This window comes from Salmo trutta, chromosome 34, assembly GCF_901001165.1.
Source record: "Salmo trutta chromosome 34, fSalTru1.1, whole genome shotgun sequence".
Taxonomy (NCBI): Eukaryota; Metazoa; Chordata; class Actinopteri; order Salmoniformes; family Salmonidae; genus Salmo; species Salmo trutta.
Window position 1 is genome coordinate 18,082,221 of NC_042990.1, and position 19,265 is coordinate 18,101,485.

Sequence of the window (19,265 nt, forward strand, 5' to 3'; positions counted from 1 at the left end):
CACACCTGGTCTATATAAGTTGACAGTGAATGTCAGAGCAAAAACCAAGACATGAGGTCGAAGGAACTGTCCGTAGGCCACCGAAACAAGATTGTGTCGAGGCACAGATCTGGGGAAGGGTACAAAAAACTTCTCCAGCATAGAAGTTCCCCAAGAACACAGTGGCCTCCATCATTCTTAAATTGAAAATGTTTGGAACCACCAGGATTCTTCCTAGAGCTGGCCACTCGGCCAAACTGAGCAATTGGGGGAGAAGGCCCTTGGTTAGGGAGGTGACCAAGAACCCGATGGTCACTCTGACAGTGCTCTAGAGTTCCTCTGTGGAGATGGGAGAACCTTCCAGAAGGACAGTTGTCCCCAAGAAGACTCAAGGATGTAATCGCTGCCAAAGGTGTTTCAACAAAGTACTGAGTAAAGGGTCTGAATACTTATGTAAATGTGATATTTCTGTTTTTTTATTAGCAAACATTTCCAAAAACATGTTTTTGCTTTGTCATTATGGGGCACTGTGTGTAGACTGACGAGGATTTTTTTTTTAATACATTTTTGAATAAAGTTGTAACGTAACAAAATGTGGAAAAAGTCAAGGGGTCTGAATACTTTCCGAAAGCGCTGTAGCACAGTCCAATATGCAAACATTCCATTCCAGCTAAACAATGGATGTATAGTGTTTTGCTTTTTTTGTTGCTGAATTAAAAACCTGCGAACAGTAATATTTGACACACACATATGAAGGTACCCATAAGGTATCATTTCTGAGGAAAAAACACAAATGTGAAAAATTGGTGGATGTAGCGTTTTGGAAATAAACTGGTTAAAGTGGTTAAATTGAGCTGGTGGGTGTGATTGTGTGTGTGTGTGTGTTTGTGTGTGTGTCTTACCCTCTCCCCGTCCAGCAACAGGTGGACCTTGAAGAGCATGCGGTCATTGACGTTGACCTCTTCGTTCCGGTAGAGTATCTGGAAGATCCGACTGAACACCGTAGTGTCCTCATGGACCCCATCATGGACCCCCGCAGAGCTGAAACTACAGTCACCTGGGGGGAGGGAGGGCAGAGAGCATCAGCAGTACCCTCGTCATCATCGAGGCGCTACGTTTTTTGAGAGTCAGCTGGGGGTCTCAATTTACTGTTGAGAGTTGGAATAGTAGAATACACAAGGTGCAGTTATGACATTCGGTTGTGCATCAGCATTTTTTATCTTGTTATGTCAGTCACTGACAGTCACTCACATTTTTTAGATTGCTCGGTAAGTTAGTCTAGCCAGCCATCTAAACCTTGTAGTAATCAGGGCTGAATTACTGAATTACTTACCGGGCAAGCAAGGCACGTGCCCAGGAGCCCACATTGATTTTGTTAGTCACTCTCACTCAGATATCACATGAACCTGGTTTAAGTCATGGCAAAATTGCAGGGTTTTAAAACAGGCTTTTTTTAAAACATGCTCTCTCTGCCCATGGCAAAATTAGTAGAATTGCATGAAATTAGTTTTAATTAAAACTGCAAAATGCTCTCTCTGCCCATGGCAAAATTAGTAGAATTGCATGAAATTTGTTTTAATTAAAACTGCAAAATGGTCTCTCTGCCCATGGCAAAATTGCAGGAAAATAATTTAAAAGGTTTTAGAAGCGAGGTGGTGGGGCCCCCCAACCAGATCTCGCTTCGGGCCCCCAAAGCCTAGAGACGGCCCTGATTATCATCATACATGACGAACACATCAACTTTCCCATCACAGGTCATCTCATGTCCTCCTCATAACTGAGACTCAGAAGCAGTGACTATGCATAGCTGAACGGATAAATATACAATCTGACATTTCTCTGGATATCAAAATAAATGGTTTTCCATTAAACCTCTATATAGTCAGTGGTGTTTTCTGCTTGTTTCTGAAAAGTAGATGTGAGGAAGCAGCTGTCTGCATCCGGCTGCTGGATGTGCAGCTGTGATAGGCCTTTGAAGGAAGCATCCCACTGAGGTGCTCTCCTTTTATCTACCTCAACATGCACTCTACACCCCCTCCTCTCTTTCTCTCTCTCTCTCTCCCTCGGTTCCTCTGTTTCTTCTCTCTGTTCTCCACTTCTCTCCCTCTCTCGGCAGCCCTCTCCAGAAAGAACAGTCGCTTCAACCAGCACGAGTGGCAGACTATTTTGTACAAAATGTAGATTTAGTGAAAGAATGTTGTGTTTTGGCAGCATGATGTGATACTGCAAGTGCAAATAGTCTTATTTAATTCCAAACCAATCATAGCCTGGCTATTACAGATGAACAGTCTGTATGAGGGTTCATGAGGGTGAATGCTCAGTGCTCCAGGCCAATCTAAAAACATGGCATCTCTAGTTCTGCTCTACAGGGAGAGAGGGAGAGAGGGAGAGAGGGAGAGAGGGATAGAGGGAGAGAGGGAGAGAGAGAGAGGGAGAGAGAGAGAGGGAGAGAGAGAGAGAGAGAGAGAGGGAGAGAGGGATAGAGGGAGAGAGGGATAGAGGGAGAGAGGGATAGAGGGAGAGAGGGAGTGGAACTAGCAAGGCATTAAAGAGGCTTCACTGAGACTCCTTGTGATACTGAGGTACTAATCAAGTTATCAATCAAAATACTGTACTTCATTTACACAGTCTGACACTGCATGTGATTTAAAGTATGCAATCAAAGCGTTCATGTTCAAAAGCAATATACAGGAGTTACAGGTGTTAGGGAGTTTTCACATAATGTTAGACCCTCCAACTTTAAGCCTTCAACCACTGTACCTCTGCACCAGAAGTAACCTGCTAACTGCTGCACATACACTCACTATCTCTTTCTTTTCTCTCGCTCTCAATTCAATTCAAATCAAGGGGCTTTATTGCCATGGGAAACATACATTTACATTGCCAAAGCAAGTGAAATCGATAAACAAAAGTGAAATAAACACTCACACAAATTCCAAAATAATAAAATCATTTCAAATGTCATATTATGTCTATATACCGTGTTGTAGCGATGTGCAAATAGTTAAAGTACAAAAGGGAAAATAAATAAATATGGGTTGTATTTACAATGGTGTTTGTTCTTCACTGGTTGCCCTTGTCTCTCTCTCTCTCTCTTTCTCTTTCTTTCCCTCTCTCTCTCTTGCTCTCTCTCTTTCTCTCTCTCTCGCTCTCTTTCTCTCTCAATCTCTCTCTCTTCCTCCTCACTCGCTTTCTCTCTCGCTCTCTCTTTCTCTCTCTCGCTCTCTTTCTCTCTCAATCTCTCACTCTCTCCCTCCTCAATCTCTCTTTCTCTCTCTCTCTTTCGTACCTTCTACCCTCTTTTTTTCTCTCTCTAGTCCCTATCCTCTCTCTCTCTCACGCTTTCTCAGATATTCTCCTACTGTTTGTGTGTCATAATACCTTTATAGTTAAGCTACTGTAAGAAGGCAGCAGAACAGTAAATGCTAAGCTAATTCATATAACACCATCCTGACTTAACACAGCACAATGTTTGTCTGTATGAACCACAGTCATTAAATGGCTGGGCTTCTTCAGAAGCGAGACAATCCGTCACACCTTTCGTTTCTTTGCTTGAAATGTCAAGTACACAACTCTTTCATTTCCCACAGTACTCTGGGTGGATCATTTCCCAAGTCTCTGTTGTTGATAAATGTCTTTGTCCTGGCTGGCTGGAACGGAGCGTGTCATTGGCTGGTGAATTTATGTCTGGGAGCCCTGTCTGTCCTGTCTGTCTGCGAGGCTTTTGGCTGTAATACGTGACCTTGTAGAGGAGGAGCTGCAGGAGAGGGGAGGGAGATGTGGAAGGGGACTGCGGCTAAGCCCTCCAATTAGAATATGGATACATACTGTAATGTTACTGTACGTTCCAATTGCTGCAATGTAGCTAGCGACACTCACTGTGTATAGATACTATGGCACTGCTGCACTGTGTGTGTGCAGGGAATCCTGATACTAGGCTAGGCTATATGAATATTCTGCACTACAGCAAATGATTTGCTGATGTTATCATCTGGCAGTGCAGAGATAATCACTACAACCTATTATTGCTGAAAGTGAACATATTATGGACAATAAACTAAACATTATCTACAACGACCTAATCATATTATGGGAGCTAAATGATGCAAAGTCGTTCAAGTTGATGCCCTCCACTCTACGCAGTTCTCCTATCCAATCATATAAGGGATCTAATGCATACTGTAGTTAAATATGCAGCTAACCTCTCATTATATACTGCTCTGTACCTTACAAATTGATACAGTAAAATACTATGCCGTTTTATACTGCATAGCACCATGTGAAGCTCCACCATACAACAGGTCACATTGGTCTGATCAATCCCTCCCTGACTTCCCCACATAGGTCAGAGTGACATCCAGATTATTAGAGTCAGTAGGAGGCTAGGAGCAGGTGGCTGGAGGGTCTGAGGAAATGCCTGAGTGTCACATCTCAATGTCAGGGTCAGACCAACACAACGAAGGGCTTTTGCAGCCCGGACCATGCACACACTTACCCACACACACACACACTGCTCCCTGCATCCTGTTCCAATCATAATGAACTAATAATAGATTTTTTATTACAGCAAATCAGAGACGCCTGGGATATGGCTTCCTGCTTATCCAGGGGACCAGATCTGTCTGCTAATGCCGACGGGACTACAGTACAGGACAATGACAGCGTGTGTCAGCCCGGCCTACTGGAACAGTCTTGCGCACCGAGAACATATATTCTCAACGCTAACATTTAGTAACGGCCACTGAAGTCAACAAAAGTGTAGTTGTAATGCACCACAAAGGGTAAAACCGCATCATGCACTTAAGCCAGATTCATCAGCCTGACTTTCACATTTCCTCACAGAGAGAGAAGAAAACACTCTCCACCAATAACAACAAGGCGTATTACTACTAAACAGGGAACACGAGAGGAAGCGTTCAGCTGGAAGTAACACACTCTTACTTCTCTTTTGGTGCGTCCAATGCCAGCTTTCCTCTGGTTTAACTCTTGTCATTTAACTCTGTCATGTTACAACAAAATCCTTTGATCTTCTTGTGAACACGTTCACACCCCTAAACCGATTGCTTGAGACAATGTAAAACAGGCAGGAGACACTCGGTGGCAATGGGCACTTTGTCCCGTCTCTTTCTGTGGGACTGTATCTTCTCCAGAAGAGAGGGACTACTTTCAGAACATGCAAAGTCTATATCAAAACTCAATGTGATACAAGTTCATTTTCATGTATTAAAGCCAGCTGAGACACGTGCACTGTTTAAATCGTTAGTCAACACAATGATGTTCAATAAACCTTTTAGTTTCACATCTCTAAGACAAAGATAGGCAGTTTTCATGGCTGTCTCCGATTCCTGCACATTATGCAACCCTGAAGCACCCATAGTTAGGTGCTAATGGTGGCCTGTTGTATGAGGCCTAACCAGATGGTATAACACATCAGAAACATGAATAATATGGGCCATACACACAGCTAGCATGTGGTACAGACTTCATTCCTCCAAAACGTTGAGCCCCCTGATAAAAAGTCAAGACCAAGGCTCCAACACAGCACACCACCTACACACTGCTGTTCCCATATACTATAGTTTCAGTGGCCAAATGCAATAAAAAGCAGGTGTTGTTTTCAGAAACATCAAAGGAAACTGTACTTCAGCATGTGTGACATCGGGGCTAAGAATGTGGATCACAGAAGATGATCGTAATCATGTAGCAGGGTAACCAGAACATTCTCCCTGTCAGACAAGCATTATCATCTCACACTCAACCCACAACAGTCCCTGGCCTAACAGACCTCATAGACACAGTGTCCCAACCACTGGCATGTTATGCATGAACTCAAACTACCTGTATAGAAGTCTCGGTATGCTACAAGCTGGTCTGGGTCTTGCCCACCTACCCATTGCTGGAATCAGTGAGACACATTTGCGTGGGAATTAGCATCTGTAAAACTAAGAAACTGTTCTATGGCATCTATGGTATCTTTCAGCATGACCTGGCCAGAACCTGCTCAGGAAAAAACTCCTGGCCCAATCTACGGCAAATGGAAAACATACCGCTGCTTCAAAGTTCAAACGATCCATTAAAAACTCCCGTTATTCAGATTTAACTCAATGTGAAAACATTACCTGTATTCCCTGGTGTTGTTGCTATCAACCTGTGTGGTACACGAGGAGAGACCTTCAGCCCTGCTCGGACCTGGTAGAATCTGGAGGGAGAAAACAATACAATACATTCAGTTATTACACAGATGTAGGATATTCATTTGAGCCAGTTCGCTACTGCAGAACAATATACCTGCAGCAACAGGAACTGTGAATTATTATGTGGATTATAATTCATGGGAATCTTTTGTAGGGGTCGATCCATTTTTTTAATTAGGGCAAATCAAGTCTGACATTTTAAAGTGGAAATTACAAACTTTAGAAGCCTTTGTAAACCTCAAATATACTACAAGTTTGCATTTCCTGCCGTGCAGGAAAATTCCTGCAACGACAGAATGATCAAATTAAGATACGGCATCTGCAAATAGCTAATACACACATGCCGGTGCGACGCATCACTACACATACCACACACATACTATAGCATATGAAATCAATGGCCATAATGGAGTGGAAAGAACTGCCGCTTTCCATGACATCAGACCCGGGGCTAGCACTGTCATGTTAAACACAGCTGCTAAGGAATTGTACAAATTTACCTTAATTATTAACGAGGACGGGATAAAATGGCAAATAAATAAGAAATGACTCATCGTAATGCACATCCATTCAGTGGAGTCTGCTGCTGTCTGTGCTTGAAGATCAACAGTAGCAGAGCTCTGAACAATAGCTGATAAAACTGATACTACATCCCTAATACTATCATTTGGAATTGCCTCATGCATACTATTATCATCCTGCAAATGCTGACATACAGCAGTCCTTCGTACAAAAAGATATGGGTATGAAAAGTGCAGTGAAACACGCATCTTTCAAAGATCACTTTCAGTATTGGAGTATGAATGGATGTGGTTCTGTGTAAAAACACATTGTGTCCCCTGCAATTGCACTCCACACTGCCGTTTCCCACCTGGACAAAAGGAACACCTATGTGAGAATGCTGTTCATTGACTACAGCTCATTGTTCAACACCATAGTGCCCTCCAAGCTCATCACTAAGCTAAGGCCTTTGACCACAAGGAACTACAGAGAGTAGTGCGGACGGCCCAGTACATCACTGGGGCCAAGCTTCCCGCCATCCAGGTCCTCTATACCAGGCGGTGTCAGAGGAAGGCCCTAAAAATTGTCAGACTCCTGCCACCCTAGTCATAGACTGTTCTCTCTGCTACCGCACGGCAAGCGGTACCGGAGCGCAAAGTCTAGGTCCAAAAGGCTCCTTAACAGCTTCTACCCCCAAGCCATAAGACTCCTGAACAGCTAATCAAAGGGCTACCCAGAGTCCTCTTTTACGCTGCTGCTACTCTCTGTTTATTATCTTTGCATGGTCAATTTACCTCTACCTACATATACATATTACCTCAATTACCTCGACTAACCTGTGCCCCCGCACATTGACTCTGTACTGGTACCCCCTGTATATAGTCTCCACATTGACTCTGTACTGGTACTGGTACCCCCTGTATATAGCCTCCACATTGACTCTGTACTGGTACCCCCTGTATATAGCCTCCACATTGACTCTGTACCGGTACCCCCTGTATATAGCCTCCACATTGACTCTGTACCGGTACCCCCTGTATATAGCCTGCACATTGACTCTGTACCGGTACCCCCTGTATATAGCCTCCACATTGACTCTGTACCGGTACCCCCTGTATATAGCCTGCACATTGACTCTGTACCGGTACCCCCTGTATATAGCCTCCACATTGACTCTGTACCGGTACCCCCTGTATATAGCCTCCACATTGACTCTGTACCGGTACCCCCTGTATATAGCCTCCACATTGACTCTGTACCGGTACCCCCTGTATATAGCCTCCACATTGACTCTGTACCGTAATACCCTGTATATAGCCTCCACATTGACTCTGTACCGTAATACCCTGTATATAGCCTCCACATTGACTTTGTACCGGTACCCCCTGTATATAGCCTCCACATTGACTCTGTACCGGTACCCCCTGTATATAGCCTGCACATTGACTCTGTACCGGTACCCCCTGTATATAGCCTCCACATTGACTGTGGTATCATCAGACATGGTATCATCAGGGTTTTAGCAAGCGACCGCCTCTGCGAAACGGAGGCGTGACAGTGAAAAGCAGGGAAAAGGTTTTGGAGGTTCCAAAAAAGGTTCAAGCAGATCACAGCACGACTGTGTGAAACCCATTGTAGAACATGTTATGGTTAGAGTCAGAGTGTATTGTGGGAAAAAGATAACAGAGACAGAAGCAAGAGATGTGGATGATATACAGTATACCTGTAGTTTGTCTTGATATGCACTACATCATTGACATATGAACACGTTTCCAATAAAAACAAAAGTGGAAACATTCATTAATTGTACTAGTTAGTACGTCAGAAACAGATGCTGCATGGTTGGCAGAGTGCATTCTGGGTATCACACACTGGATATGTATTGGCAACCAGTTCTTCAAATGGACTTCAAATGGACATGCTCCTAGAAACTACAAACAGGATTATCAATCAAACCTGATTAGAGCATCAAGAGCAACGTTAGACGCGACTAATTCGCCATCTGTTCAGCTCAACTAAAAGGTCTGCGCTGCTCTTATCACCATCTCCTAGTTTAAAACATCAAACATAGACTTCCGTTTAATGCAATTACTCCTCTATAGGGTTTGTATAAAACGTACATGGGAATAGCTTTTTCAGGGCTGTATATAAGATTTGCATAGATATTTAACCTAAAGGTCTTTCATTGTACATTTCTCCTTATCTCACAATAGCCAATGACTGTGTTTTCTTTACACCAGCAGTCACTTGGACAGGAGTCTCTGACTCTCTCTCCCTCTGTTCTGTCCTCCGATCAGACCTACTCCCTCCTTGTTGCTGTTTGGGGCGGAAACATGCATAAGAACAAATATATTAGTGCACTCAGGCTCAGCTAAGCAGGATTATATTTTGCTAAAGCCCTCCCTGTCCTGTTTGGAGCCAGGAAAATCTAATCTGGGTAAAGCTGGCCATTCAGTCAGCCAGAGTAACATCCCACAGGCTAGCCCGATGCCCGGTTATAATCTCTCAGCAGATACACTGTATCTGTACGGCATAAAGATGACCCTATACTACCTCCTGTCTGTGTCCCAGATAGCACCCCATTCCCAATGTAGCGTACTACCAGGCCCATATCTGTCCTCAAACACATCCTACTGTACGGCATAAAGATTACACTTTTCTAAATAATAACTGTCAGTTTTATCATTAATATGAAGTATGAAGCAGCCAGAGATACAGGTGGTGGCTGTCAGTGGGTATTAATATGAAGTATGAAGCAGCCAGAGATACAGGTGGAGACTGTCAGTGGGTATTAATATGAAGTACGAAGCAGCCAGAGATACAGGTGGAGACTGTCAGTGGGTATTAATATGAAGTACGAAGCAGCCAGAGATACAGGTGGAGACTGTCAGTGGGTATTAATATGAACTATGAAGCAGCCAGAGATACAGGTAGAGACTGTCAGTGGGTATTAATATGAAGTATGAAGCAGCCAGAGATACAGGTGGAGACTGTCAGTGGGTATTAATATGAACTATGAAGCAGCCAGAGATACAGGTGGAGACTGTCAGTGGGTATTAATATGAAGTATGAAGCAGCCAGAGATACAGGTGGAGACTGTTTCAACCCAAGTTTCCTACATGCCACAGGAGTGTTTTAGCCCTCTGAGCTAAAGCCTAATGATTAGCTTGGGCAGTCTTCAGGTCTCAAGGCAAATTTACTCATCACAGGAGCGTGGTTCACCGTTCCACCTCCATTACACTCACCCTCTCTGGAAGAGATCCACATTGTGAAACTTGTTCAGCTCTATAGAAAACTCCAACGTCCCCTGTACTTCAGACATGATATGTTCCAGGTCATCCCCTGCAGAGAGGAAAGAGAATATATCAACCAATAAGAGATGGGTAAAAAGGAAGTCACAGTAGACACATCTGGATGCATACTGTATTGTAGTGTGAGGAACACACTGGGAAATGCTCTATTGCACTACCCCAATTGTTTTATGACTGAAGTGACAAAGCCAGCAGCACCTTCATGATACATCAGTGAATTCATGGCCAACAAAGCATCCTTTCATACAAAAAACAAAAAAAGGAATCCTTCACAAGGAATCAAAATAGAATCAAACCATGACATTTATCATGTTATCATTGAACACTGTCATTTGTCTTCTTCACTGTAGTGCTTCTGTGACTCTGTTGACCTTCGGAGGCCTCATAGTGAGAAGCACACTGGCATTTAGGGAGGAAACCCCAGACTGGATATAGAAGCTCCTCTACACACACACACACACACACACACACACACACACACACACACACACACACACACACACACTCCTCCACCATGGTATCTAATTAGACAAACAATGAGTCATTCAGGAAGCGTTTGCCTTGGTCCTTCCATCTCCCAGGAAGCTTATTCACAGAGTCAACACTCAACAGACTGCACCTCAACCTCAGCATGGAACACTGAGATGAACGGAGAGAGAGACACCCGCGAGGAAGTTTTAGAAAACAGTTATAAATTGATGGGATGGAAAGTGTTGACTCACAATCTAACCGTCCGCTCCATTCACCTCTTAATGTGTTTTCTAATCATAACGATATCATGTTGAAGACTGTGTTCTTTGAGACATTTACATGTACATGTTAGTCATTTAGCCGACGCTCTCTTCCAGAGCGATTTACAGTCAGTGCGTTCGACTTACGTCGTTAAAACAACCACGTATTTCACAGTCACGAATAAAGATTTCTAGCCTTCTTCTCATGAGCGCCTTTTATCAAGATAGTAGTAGAAGTAGTTAGCAATAGCATGGGTAAGATTGGTATCGCACTGCATTACTATAGTAACTTAGTAGCCGTTGTGTTTATTGCCTGTTTTGATTCAGATTTAAAGCCCAGAGGCTGACATGCAAAACCTCTACTAACTAGTCACAGTTAGTCAAAAGTTAATCATTGAGCTTGTTTGATCCCCATTTAATAACTCTACCAAATCAAATACTATACGCCATTTAACAGATGATACATTTTAAATATAGATGGCCACGGGAATGGAACCCACAACCCTGACAGTGTGAGCTCCATGCTCGACCAACTGAGCCAATGAAACAACAGCATAGCCATGCCTGTAGGACAGTAAACTAAGCATCACATTTTCTATGTGACATGATCTGCATTAAAATCTACTTCTAAAAACGATGCAAAAAGCTGTTTGTCCCCCATTTAGACTGTTCTAGCTTCACAGACACATCAAAACAAAGGGATAACAGATCATAACAATAATTTGACGGCGTAAAGCAACTACGCAGAAGTAAGCAAGAGAAACACAATAACAAAGCCTCGTTCTCCACTACTGTGTTGGCCATTATCGCATTGCTGTTGAAAACCAGCTAAAGGGAAGGAAGATATATGTCACACAGTATTGCTGCCTTCTGCTGACATGACTTCTTGTGTTACGTGAACATGTGAGGGGGCAGGCACACACACACACACACACACACACACACACACACACACACACACACACACATGCACGCACACACCCCCCTGCCCAAACTGGCTACTTTAATAAAGGTTATGATGGGGAACTGAGGTTTGTGCTGCGTCAGTCTGTGGGTCATATTAACAGTGACCTGTCCTGACACAGAGCCTTGATCCAGCAGCCTCGAACAGTTGGTGGAGAGAGAATATGTGGAGGATATTGTGCTGCTGTGTAAAGTATGCTGTATTCTACATCAGTGCTGTATTGTACATCAGTGCTGTATTCTACATCAGTGCTGTATTGTACATCAGTGCTGTATTCTACATCAGTGTTGTATTGTACATCCGTGTTGTATTGTACATTGTATTGTACATCAGTGTTGTATTGTACATCAGTGTTGTATTGTACATTGTATTGTACATCAGTGTTGTATTGTACATCAGTGTTGTATTGTACATCAGTGCTGTATTCTACATCAGTGATGTATTGTACATCAGTGTTGTATTGTACATTGTATTGTACATCAGTGTTGTATTGTACCTCAGTGTTGTATTGTACATTGTATTGTACATCAGTGTTGTATTGTACATCAGTGTTGTATTGTACATTGTATTGTACATCAGTGTTGTATTGTACATCAGTGTTGTATTGTACATCAGTGTTGTATTGTACATTGTATTGTACATCAGTGTTGTATTGTACATCAGTGTTGTATTGTACATCAGTGCTGTATTCTACATCAGTGTTGTATTGTACATTGTATTGTACATCAGTGTTGTATTGTACATCAGTGTTGTATTGTACATTGTATTCTACATCAGTGTTGTATTGTACATCAGTGCTGTATTGTACATCAGTGTTGTATTGTACATTGTATTGAGCATCAATGTTGTATTGTACATCAGTGCTGTATTGTACATTGTATTGTACATCAGCGCTGTATTGTATATCAGTGTTGTATTGTACATCAATGTTGTATTGTACATCAGTGTTGTATTGTACATCAGTACTGTGTTGTACATTGTATTGTACATGAGCGCTGTATTCTACATTAGTGTTGTATTGTACATCAGTGTTGTATTGTACATCAGTACTGTATTGTACATTGTATTGTACATCAGCGCTGTATTCTACATTAGTGTTGTATTGTACATCAGTTCTGTATTCTACATCAGTGTTGTATTATTAATCAGTGTTGTATTCTACATCAGTTCTGTATTCTACATCAGTGTTGTATTGTACATCAGTGTTGTATTCTACATCAGTGTTGTATTCTACATTGTATTGTACATCAGTGTTGTATTCTACATCAGTGTTGTATTGTACATTGTATTGTACATCAGTGTTGTATTCTACATCAGTGTTGTATTCTACATCAGTGTTGTACATCAGTGTTGTATTGTACATCAATGTTGTATTGTACATTGTATTCTACATCAGTGTTGTATTCTACATCAGTGTTGTATTGTACATTGTATTGTACATCAGTGTTGTATTCTACATCAGTGTTGTATTGTACATTGTATTCTACATCAGTGTTGTATTCTACATCAGTGTTGTATTGTACATTGTATTGTACATCAGTGTTGTATTGTACATCAGTGCTGTATTCTACATCAGTGTTGTATTCTACATCAGTGTTGTATTCTACATCAGTGTTGTATTCTACATCAGTGTTGTATTGTACATTGTATTCTACATCAGTGTTGTATTCTACATCAGTGTTGTATTGTACATTGTATTGTACATCAGTGTTGTATTCTACATCAGTGTTGTACATCAGTGTTGTATTCTACATCAGTGTTGTATTGTACATTGTATTGTACATCAGTGTTGTATTCTACATCAGTGTTGTATTGTACATTGTATTCTACATCAGTGTTGTATTCTACATCAGTGTTGTATTGTACATTGTATTCTACATCAGTGTTGTATTGTTAATCAGTGTTGTATTCTACATCAGTGTTGTATTCTACATCAGTGTTGTATTGTTAATCAGTGTTGTATTCTACATCAGTGTTGTATTGTTAATCAGTGTTGTATTCTACATCAGTGTTGTATTCTACATCAGTGTTGTATTCTACATCAGTGTTGTATTCTACATCAGTGTTGTATTGTACATTGTATTGTACATCAGTGTTGTATTGTACCTCAGTGTTGTATTGTACATCAGTGTTGTATTCTACATCAGTGTTGTATTCTACATCAGTGCTCTATTGTACATTATTTTGTCTAAAGTGTATTACACAATGGAAAATGCGTAATTTATTTGGTTTAGTCAACATTTTCCCAAGTCTCACTTGAGCCCAGTTCTAGTCAGCTGTTGTCAGCTGTCTCACATTGAGTCAAAAGCAGGAGCTCTGCATTTTCATCTCTCTGTCTGGGACATATACAGGCTACAGCTGGGACTGAACACGGTGTGCCTTACAGAAACACAGGAGGTTGCAGATCAGTCAATCTCTCTCTCTCTCACTCTCGTTCTCTCTGTCGCACACACACACACACACACACACACACACACACACACACACACACACACACACACACACACACACACACACACAATCCCAGTGTAACCGCTAGATCATGCTAACTGTCAGCAGAAGTACTACATATGGCGGAGGCTGCATTGTCTCCCCTGCTAATCAACCGAGGCAGAAATTGATCAATAATTGAATGTAAATAAGTCACAGGCACCGTATCTCCAGACCATAGAATTACATAGAACTTTGATAGGATCTCTGTGATCCACAAACACAAACAGTTTCAAGGGTATTACATGTTTGCAATAATTCCCTTATTTCTACTGAGCTTGTCTGCCTGTGCTGATGATGATGAAGATGAGGAGAAGGATGACGATGAGGAGGAAGATGATGAAAATCAATTTTTCATCATCATCCTGAATGCTATATATGCTGAATGAATGGCATTGAACCATAGAATTTAATAGATGCTGCTAAATGTCCCTGACCAACAGTACACTGCTACAGCTACACATTGTCCCTGACCTACACTGCTCCAGCTACACATTGTCCCTGACCTACACTGCTACAGCTACACATTGTCCCTCACCTACACTGCTCCAGCTACACATTGTCCCTGACCTACACTGCTCCAGCTACACATTGTCCCTGACCTACACTGCTCCAGCTACACATTGTCCCTGACCTACACTGCTCCAGCTACACATTGTCCCTGACCTACACTGCTCCAGCTACACATTGTCCCTGACCTACACTGCCCCAGCTACACATTGTCCCTGACCTACACTGCTCCAGCTACACATTGTCCCTCACCTACACTGCTCCAGATACACATTCTCCCTCACCTACACTGCTCCAGCTACACATTGTCCCTGACCTACACTGCTACAGCTACACATTGTCCCTGACCTACACTGCTCCAGATACACATTCTCCCTGACCTACACTGCTCCAGCTACACATTGTCCCTGACCTACACTGCTCCAGCTACACATTGTCCCTCACCTACACTGCTCCAGCTACACATTGTCCCTCACCTACACTGCTCCAGCTACACATTGTCCCTCACCTACACTGCTCCAGCTACACATTGTCCCTCACCTACACTGCTCCAGCTACACATTGTCCCTCACCTACACTGCTCCAGCTACACATTGTCCCTGACCTACACTGCTCAGGCTGGGTCAACTGTTGTGGCTTTGTCTCACCGGATCTCTCAGTTTAATCAAAATGTTCTCTATAGTCAGTTAAATGACTCTTACTGTATGTACAAGATAAGCCAGATAGGTTGTTGCTATGTCTAAAACTCAGATCCTCTGTGATTCAAAGAGACCTACCACTTACACTGTAATTCAAGTGTTAAGACAGATGAAGTCTAGACAGAATACTGAGACCTGGAGATTGTTGTCCAGTGTGATATGTTCTAGGTCTGTCCCCGACTAAAAAAAATCTTGGTTGACCAAGAGACTTCTGTTCTTTCGACCAATCAATTGGTCTGAATTTTTAAACGTGTATTTTTCCACATATAGATACATCTTATGCGTTTTAATCAAATCAACTATATTCACTAAGCTTATCTGATGCTTCAAGCACACTGTTTGATTAAATAATTAAGACACACAGATGACTAGAGGGAGTCTGACCAGCAATTTATTTGATTGTGCCAGGCCGGGCTCAGACTTGCTGCGCCGTGTTATAAAAAGACAGCAAGTGACTGTGACAAGCACCCGTTGTTTCTCTCGTCTCCCTGCTGCAGCGACCACCACAGAACATCAAAGTGTTTATCGCGCTGTCCATGTTGCTTAAGCTGCAACATAATTACAGCCATTCTGTTACCAAACTCCCTCATTTCTTTAGGAAAAACATTCCCTATTCCCTCAACCCTTGCTCTCTTTACGTGACACATGTATGCATCGGATGCACGGGTCCAATAGGGCCTGACCTATAGCATATCCTATGCTATGGGTGTTCATTATGTGGTTTCCTCTCTCCTCACTTTTCTTAGGCAATAAGGCTATTTTCTCGTCTCCTCATTCTGCTGCTGCCTCCGCTCTCAACCCCAATATGCTGGTAAACATTGCCATTATGCACATAGCAACATGGTCTAGGAAAAGGTGCCAATTCAACAGTGCACTGATGTGTTTCAGAACCGCGGACAGCGACCGCTATCCAACGCAGGAGAAAGTGCATTTGTTTTATAATAATATCTTTTTTTTTGCTTTGCACCATTGTTCTTACATAGTTTAACCACATACAATTTCAGTACCACATGTCTTAGACTGATGGACTGTGCCATCCCCACAGCCTCCAAAATGGATGCTCTGAAGTCCAATTACAATAGACCCTTTAATGTGCTGCTGCTTGTGGCCATATGCTGCCGTTCTGATGAGCCTGTAGGTAAAAATCATTAAACTCTAATCATGACAAAGTGCCACCTGCTTGGGTTAAAGACACACTTTCAGATGACTATTTAATGCAGAGTACTATAACACTACTGAGGCTGGGGCTCTATGAGGCTATTACAGGTTACACTACTGAGGCTGGGGCTCTATGAGGCTATTACAGGTTACACTACTGAGGCTGGGGCTCTATGAGGCTATTACAGGTTACACTACTGAGGCTGGGGCTCCATGAGGCTATTACAGGTTACACTACTGAGGCTGGGGCTCTATGAGGCTATTACAGGTTACACTACTGAGGCTGGGGCTCTATGAGGCTATTACAGGTTACACTACTGAGGCTGGGGCTCTATGAGGCTATTACAGGTTACACTACTGAGGCTGGGGCTCTATGAGGCTATTACAGGTTACACTACTGAGGCTGGGGCTCTATGAGGCTATTACAGGTTACACTACTGAGGCTGGGGCTCTATGAGACTATTACAGGTTACACTACTGAGGCTGGGGCTCTATGAGGCTATTACAGGTTACAGTACTGAGGCTGGGGCTCTATGAGGCTATTACAGGTTACAGTACTGAGGCTGGAGCTCTATGAGACTATTACAGGTTACACTACTGAGGCTGGGGCTCTATGAGGCTATTACAGGTTACACTACTGAGGCTGGGGCTCTATGAGGCTATTACAGGTTACACTACTGAGGCTGGGGCTCTATGAGGCTATTACAGGTTACACTACTGAGGCTGGGGCTCTATGAGGCTATTACAGGTTACAGTACTGAGGCTGGGGCTCTATGAGGCTATTACAGGTTACAGTACTGAGGCTGGGGCTCTATGAGACTATTACAGGTTACAGTACTGAGGCTGGGGCTCTATGAGGCTATTACAGGTTACACTACTGAGGCTGGGGCTCTATGAGACTATTACAGGTTACAGTACTGAGGCTGGGGCTCTATGAGGCTATTACAGGTTACAGTACTGAGGCTGGGGCTCTATGAGACTATTACAGGTTACACTACTGAGGCTGGGGCTAAATGAGACTATTACAGGTTACAGTACTGAGGCTGGGGCTCTATGAGGCTATTACAGGTTACACTACTGAGGCTGGGGCTCTATGAGGCTATTACAGGTTACACTACTGAGGCTGGGGCTCTATGAGGCTATTACAGGTTACCCTACTGAGGCTGGGGCTCTATGAGGCTATTACAGGTTACAGTACTGAGGCTGGGGCTCTATGAGGCTATTACAGGTTACACTACTGAGGATGGAGCTCTATGAGGCTATTACAGGTTACACTACTGAGACTGGGGCTCTATGAGGCTATTACAGGTTACAGTACTGAGGCTGGGGCTCTATGAGTCTATTACAGGTTACACTACTGAGGCTGGAGCTCTATGAGGCTATTACAGGTTACACTACTGAGGCTGGGGCTCTATGAGGCTATTACAGGTTACAGTACTGAGGCTGGGGCTCTATGAGGCTATTACAGGTTACACTACTGAGACTGGAGCTCTATGAGGCTATTACAGGTTACACTACTGAGGCTGGGGCTCTATGAGGCTATTACAGGTTACAGTACTGAGGCTGGGGCTCTATGAGGCTATTACAGGTTACACTACTGAGGCTGGGGCTCTATGAGGCTATTACAGGTTACACTACTGAGGCTGGGGCTCTATGAGGCTATTACAGGTTACACTGCTGAGGCTGGGGCTCTATGAGGCTATTACAGGTTACACTACTGAGGCTGGGGCTCTATGAGGCTATTACAGGTTACAGTACTGAGGCTGGGGCTCTATGAGGCTATTACAGGTTACACTACTGAGGCTGGGGCTCTATGAGGCTATTACAGGTTACACTACTGAGGCTGGGGCTCTATGAGGCTATTACAGGTTACACTACTGAGGCTGGGGCTCTATGAGGCTATTACAGGTTACACTACTGAGGCTGGGCCTCTATGAGGCTATTACAGGTTACACTACTGAGGCTGGGGCTCTATGAGGCTATTACAGGTTACACTACTGAGGCTGGAGCTCTATGAGGCTATTACAGGTTACACTACTGAGGCTGGGGCTCTATGAGGCTATTACAGGTTACAGTACTGAGGCTGGGGCTCTATGAGGCTATTACAGGTTACACTACTGAGGCTGGAGCTCTATGAGGCTATTACAGGTTACACTACTGAGTCTGGGGCTCTATGAGGCTATTACAGGTTACAGTACTGAGGCTGGGGCTCTATGAGGCTATTACAGGTTACACTACTGAGGCTGGGGCTCCATGAGGCTATTACAGGTTACACTACTGAGGCTGGGGCTCTATGAGGCTATTACAGGTTACACTACTGAGGCTGGGGCTCTATGAGGCTATTACAGGTTACACTACTGAGGCTGGGGCTCTATGAGGCTATTACAGGTTACAGTACTGAGGCTGGGGCTCTATGAGGCTATTACAGGTTACACTACTGAGGCTGGAGCTCTATGAGGCTATTACAGGTTACACTACTGAGGCTGGGGCTCTATGAGGCTATTACAGGTTACAGTACTGAGGCTGGGGCTCTATGAGGCTATTACAGGTTACACTACTGAGGCTGGAGCTCTATGAGGCTATTACAGGTTACACTACTGAGGCTGGGGCTCTATGAGGCTATTACAGGTTACAGTACTGAGGCTGGGGCTCTATGAGGCTATTACAGGTTACACTACTGAGGCTGGGGCTCCATGAGGCTATTACAGGTTACACTACTGAGGCTGGGG

At 43.4% G+C, this 19,265-nt stretch overlaps 1 protein-coding gene across 1 annotated transcript in view; it reads right to left on the reverse strand.

Moving 5' to 3' along the window:
* Window positions 1-19,265, reverse strand: part of LOC115173726 (protein FAM135B) — a 52,567-nt gene that overhangs the window by 30,646 nt on the left and 2,656 nt on the right. Inside the window, exons 2-4 of the mRNA XM_029732073.1 lie at window positions 9,920-10,016; window positions 6,099-6,178; window positions 882-1,036 (exon numbers count right to left, since the gene is read on the reverse strand). Of these exons, the coding sequence (XP_029587933.1) occupies window positions 882-1,036; window positions 6,099-6,178; window positions 9,920-9,996 (312 nt within the window). The 5' untranslated portion in view covers window positions 9,997-10,016. The remainder of the gene's footprint in view (window positions 1-881; window positions 1,037-6,098; window positions 6,179-9,919; window positions 10,017-19,265) is intronic.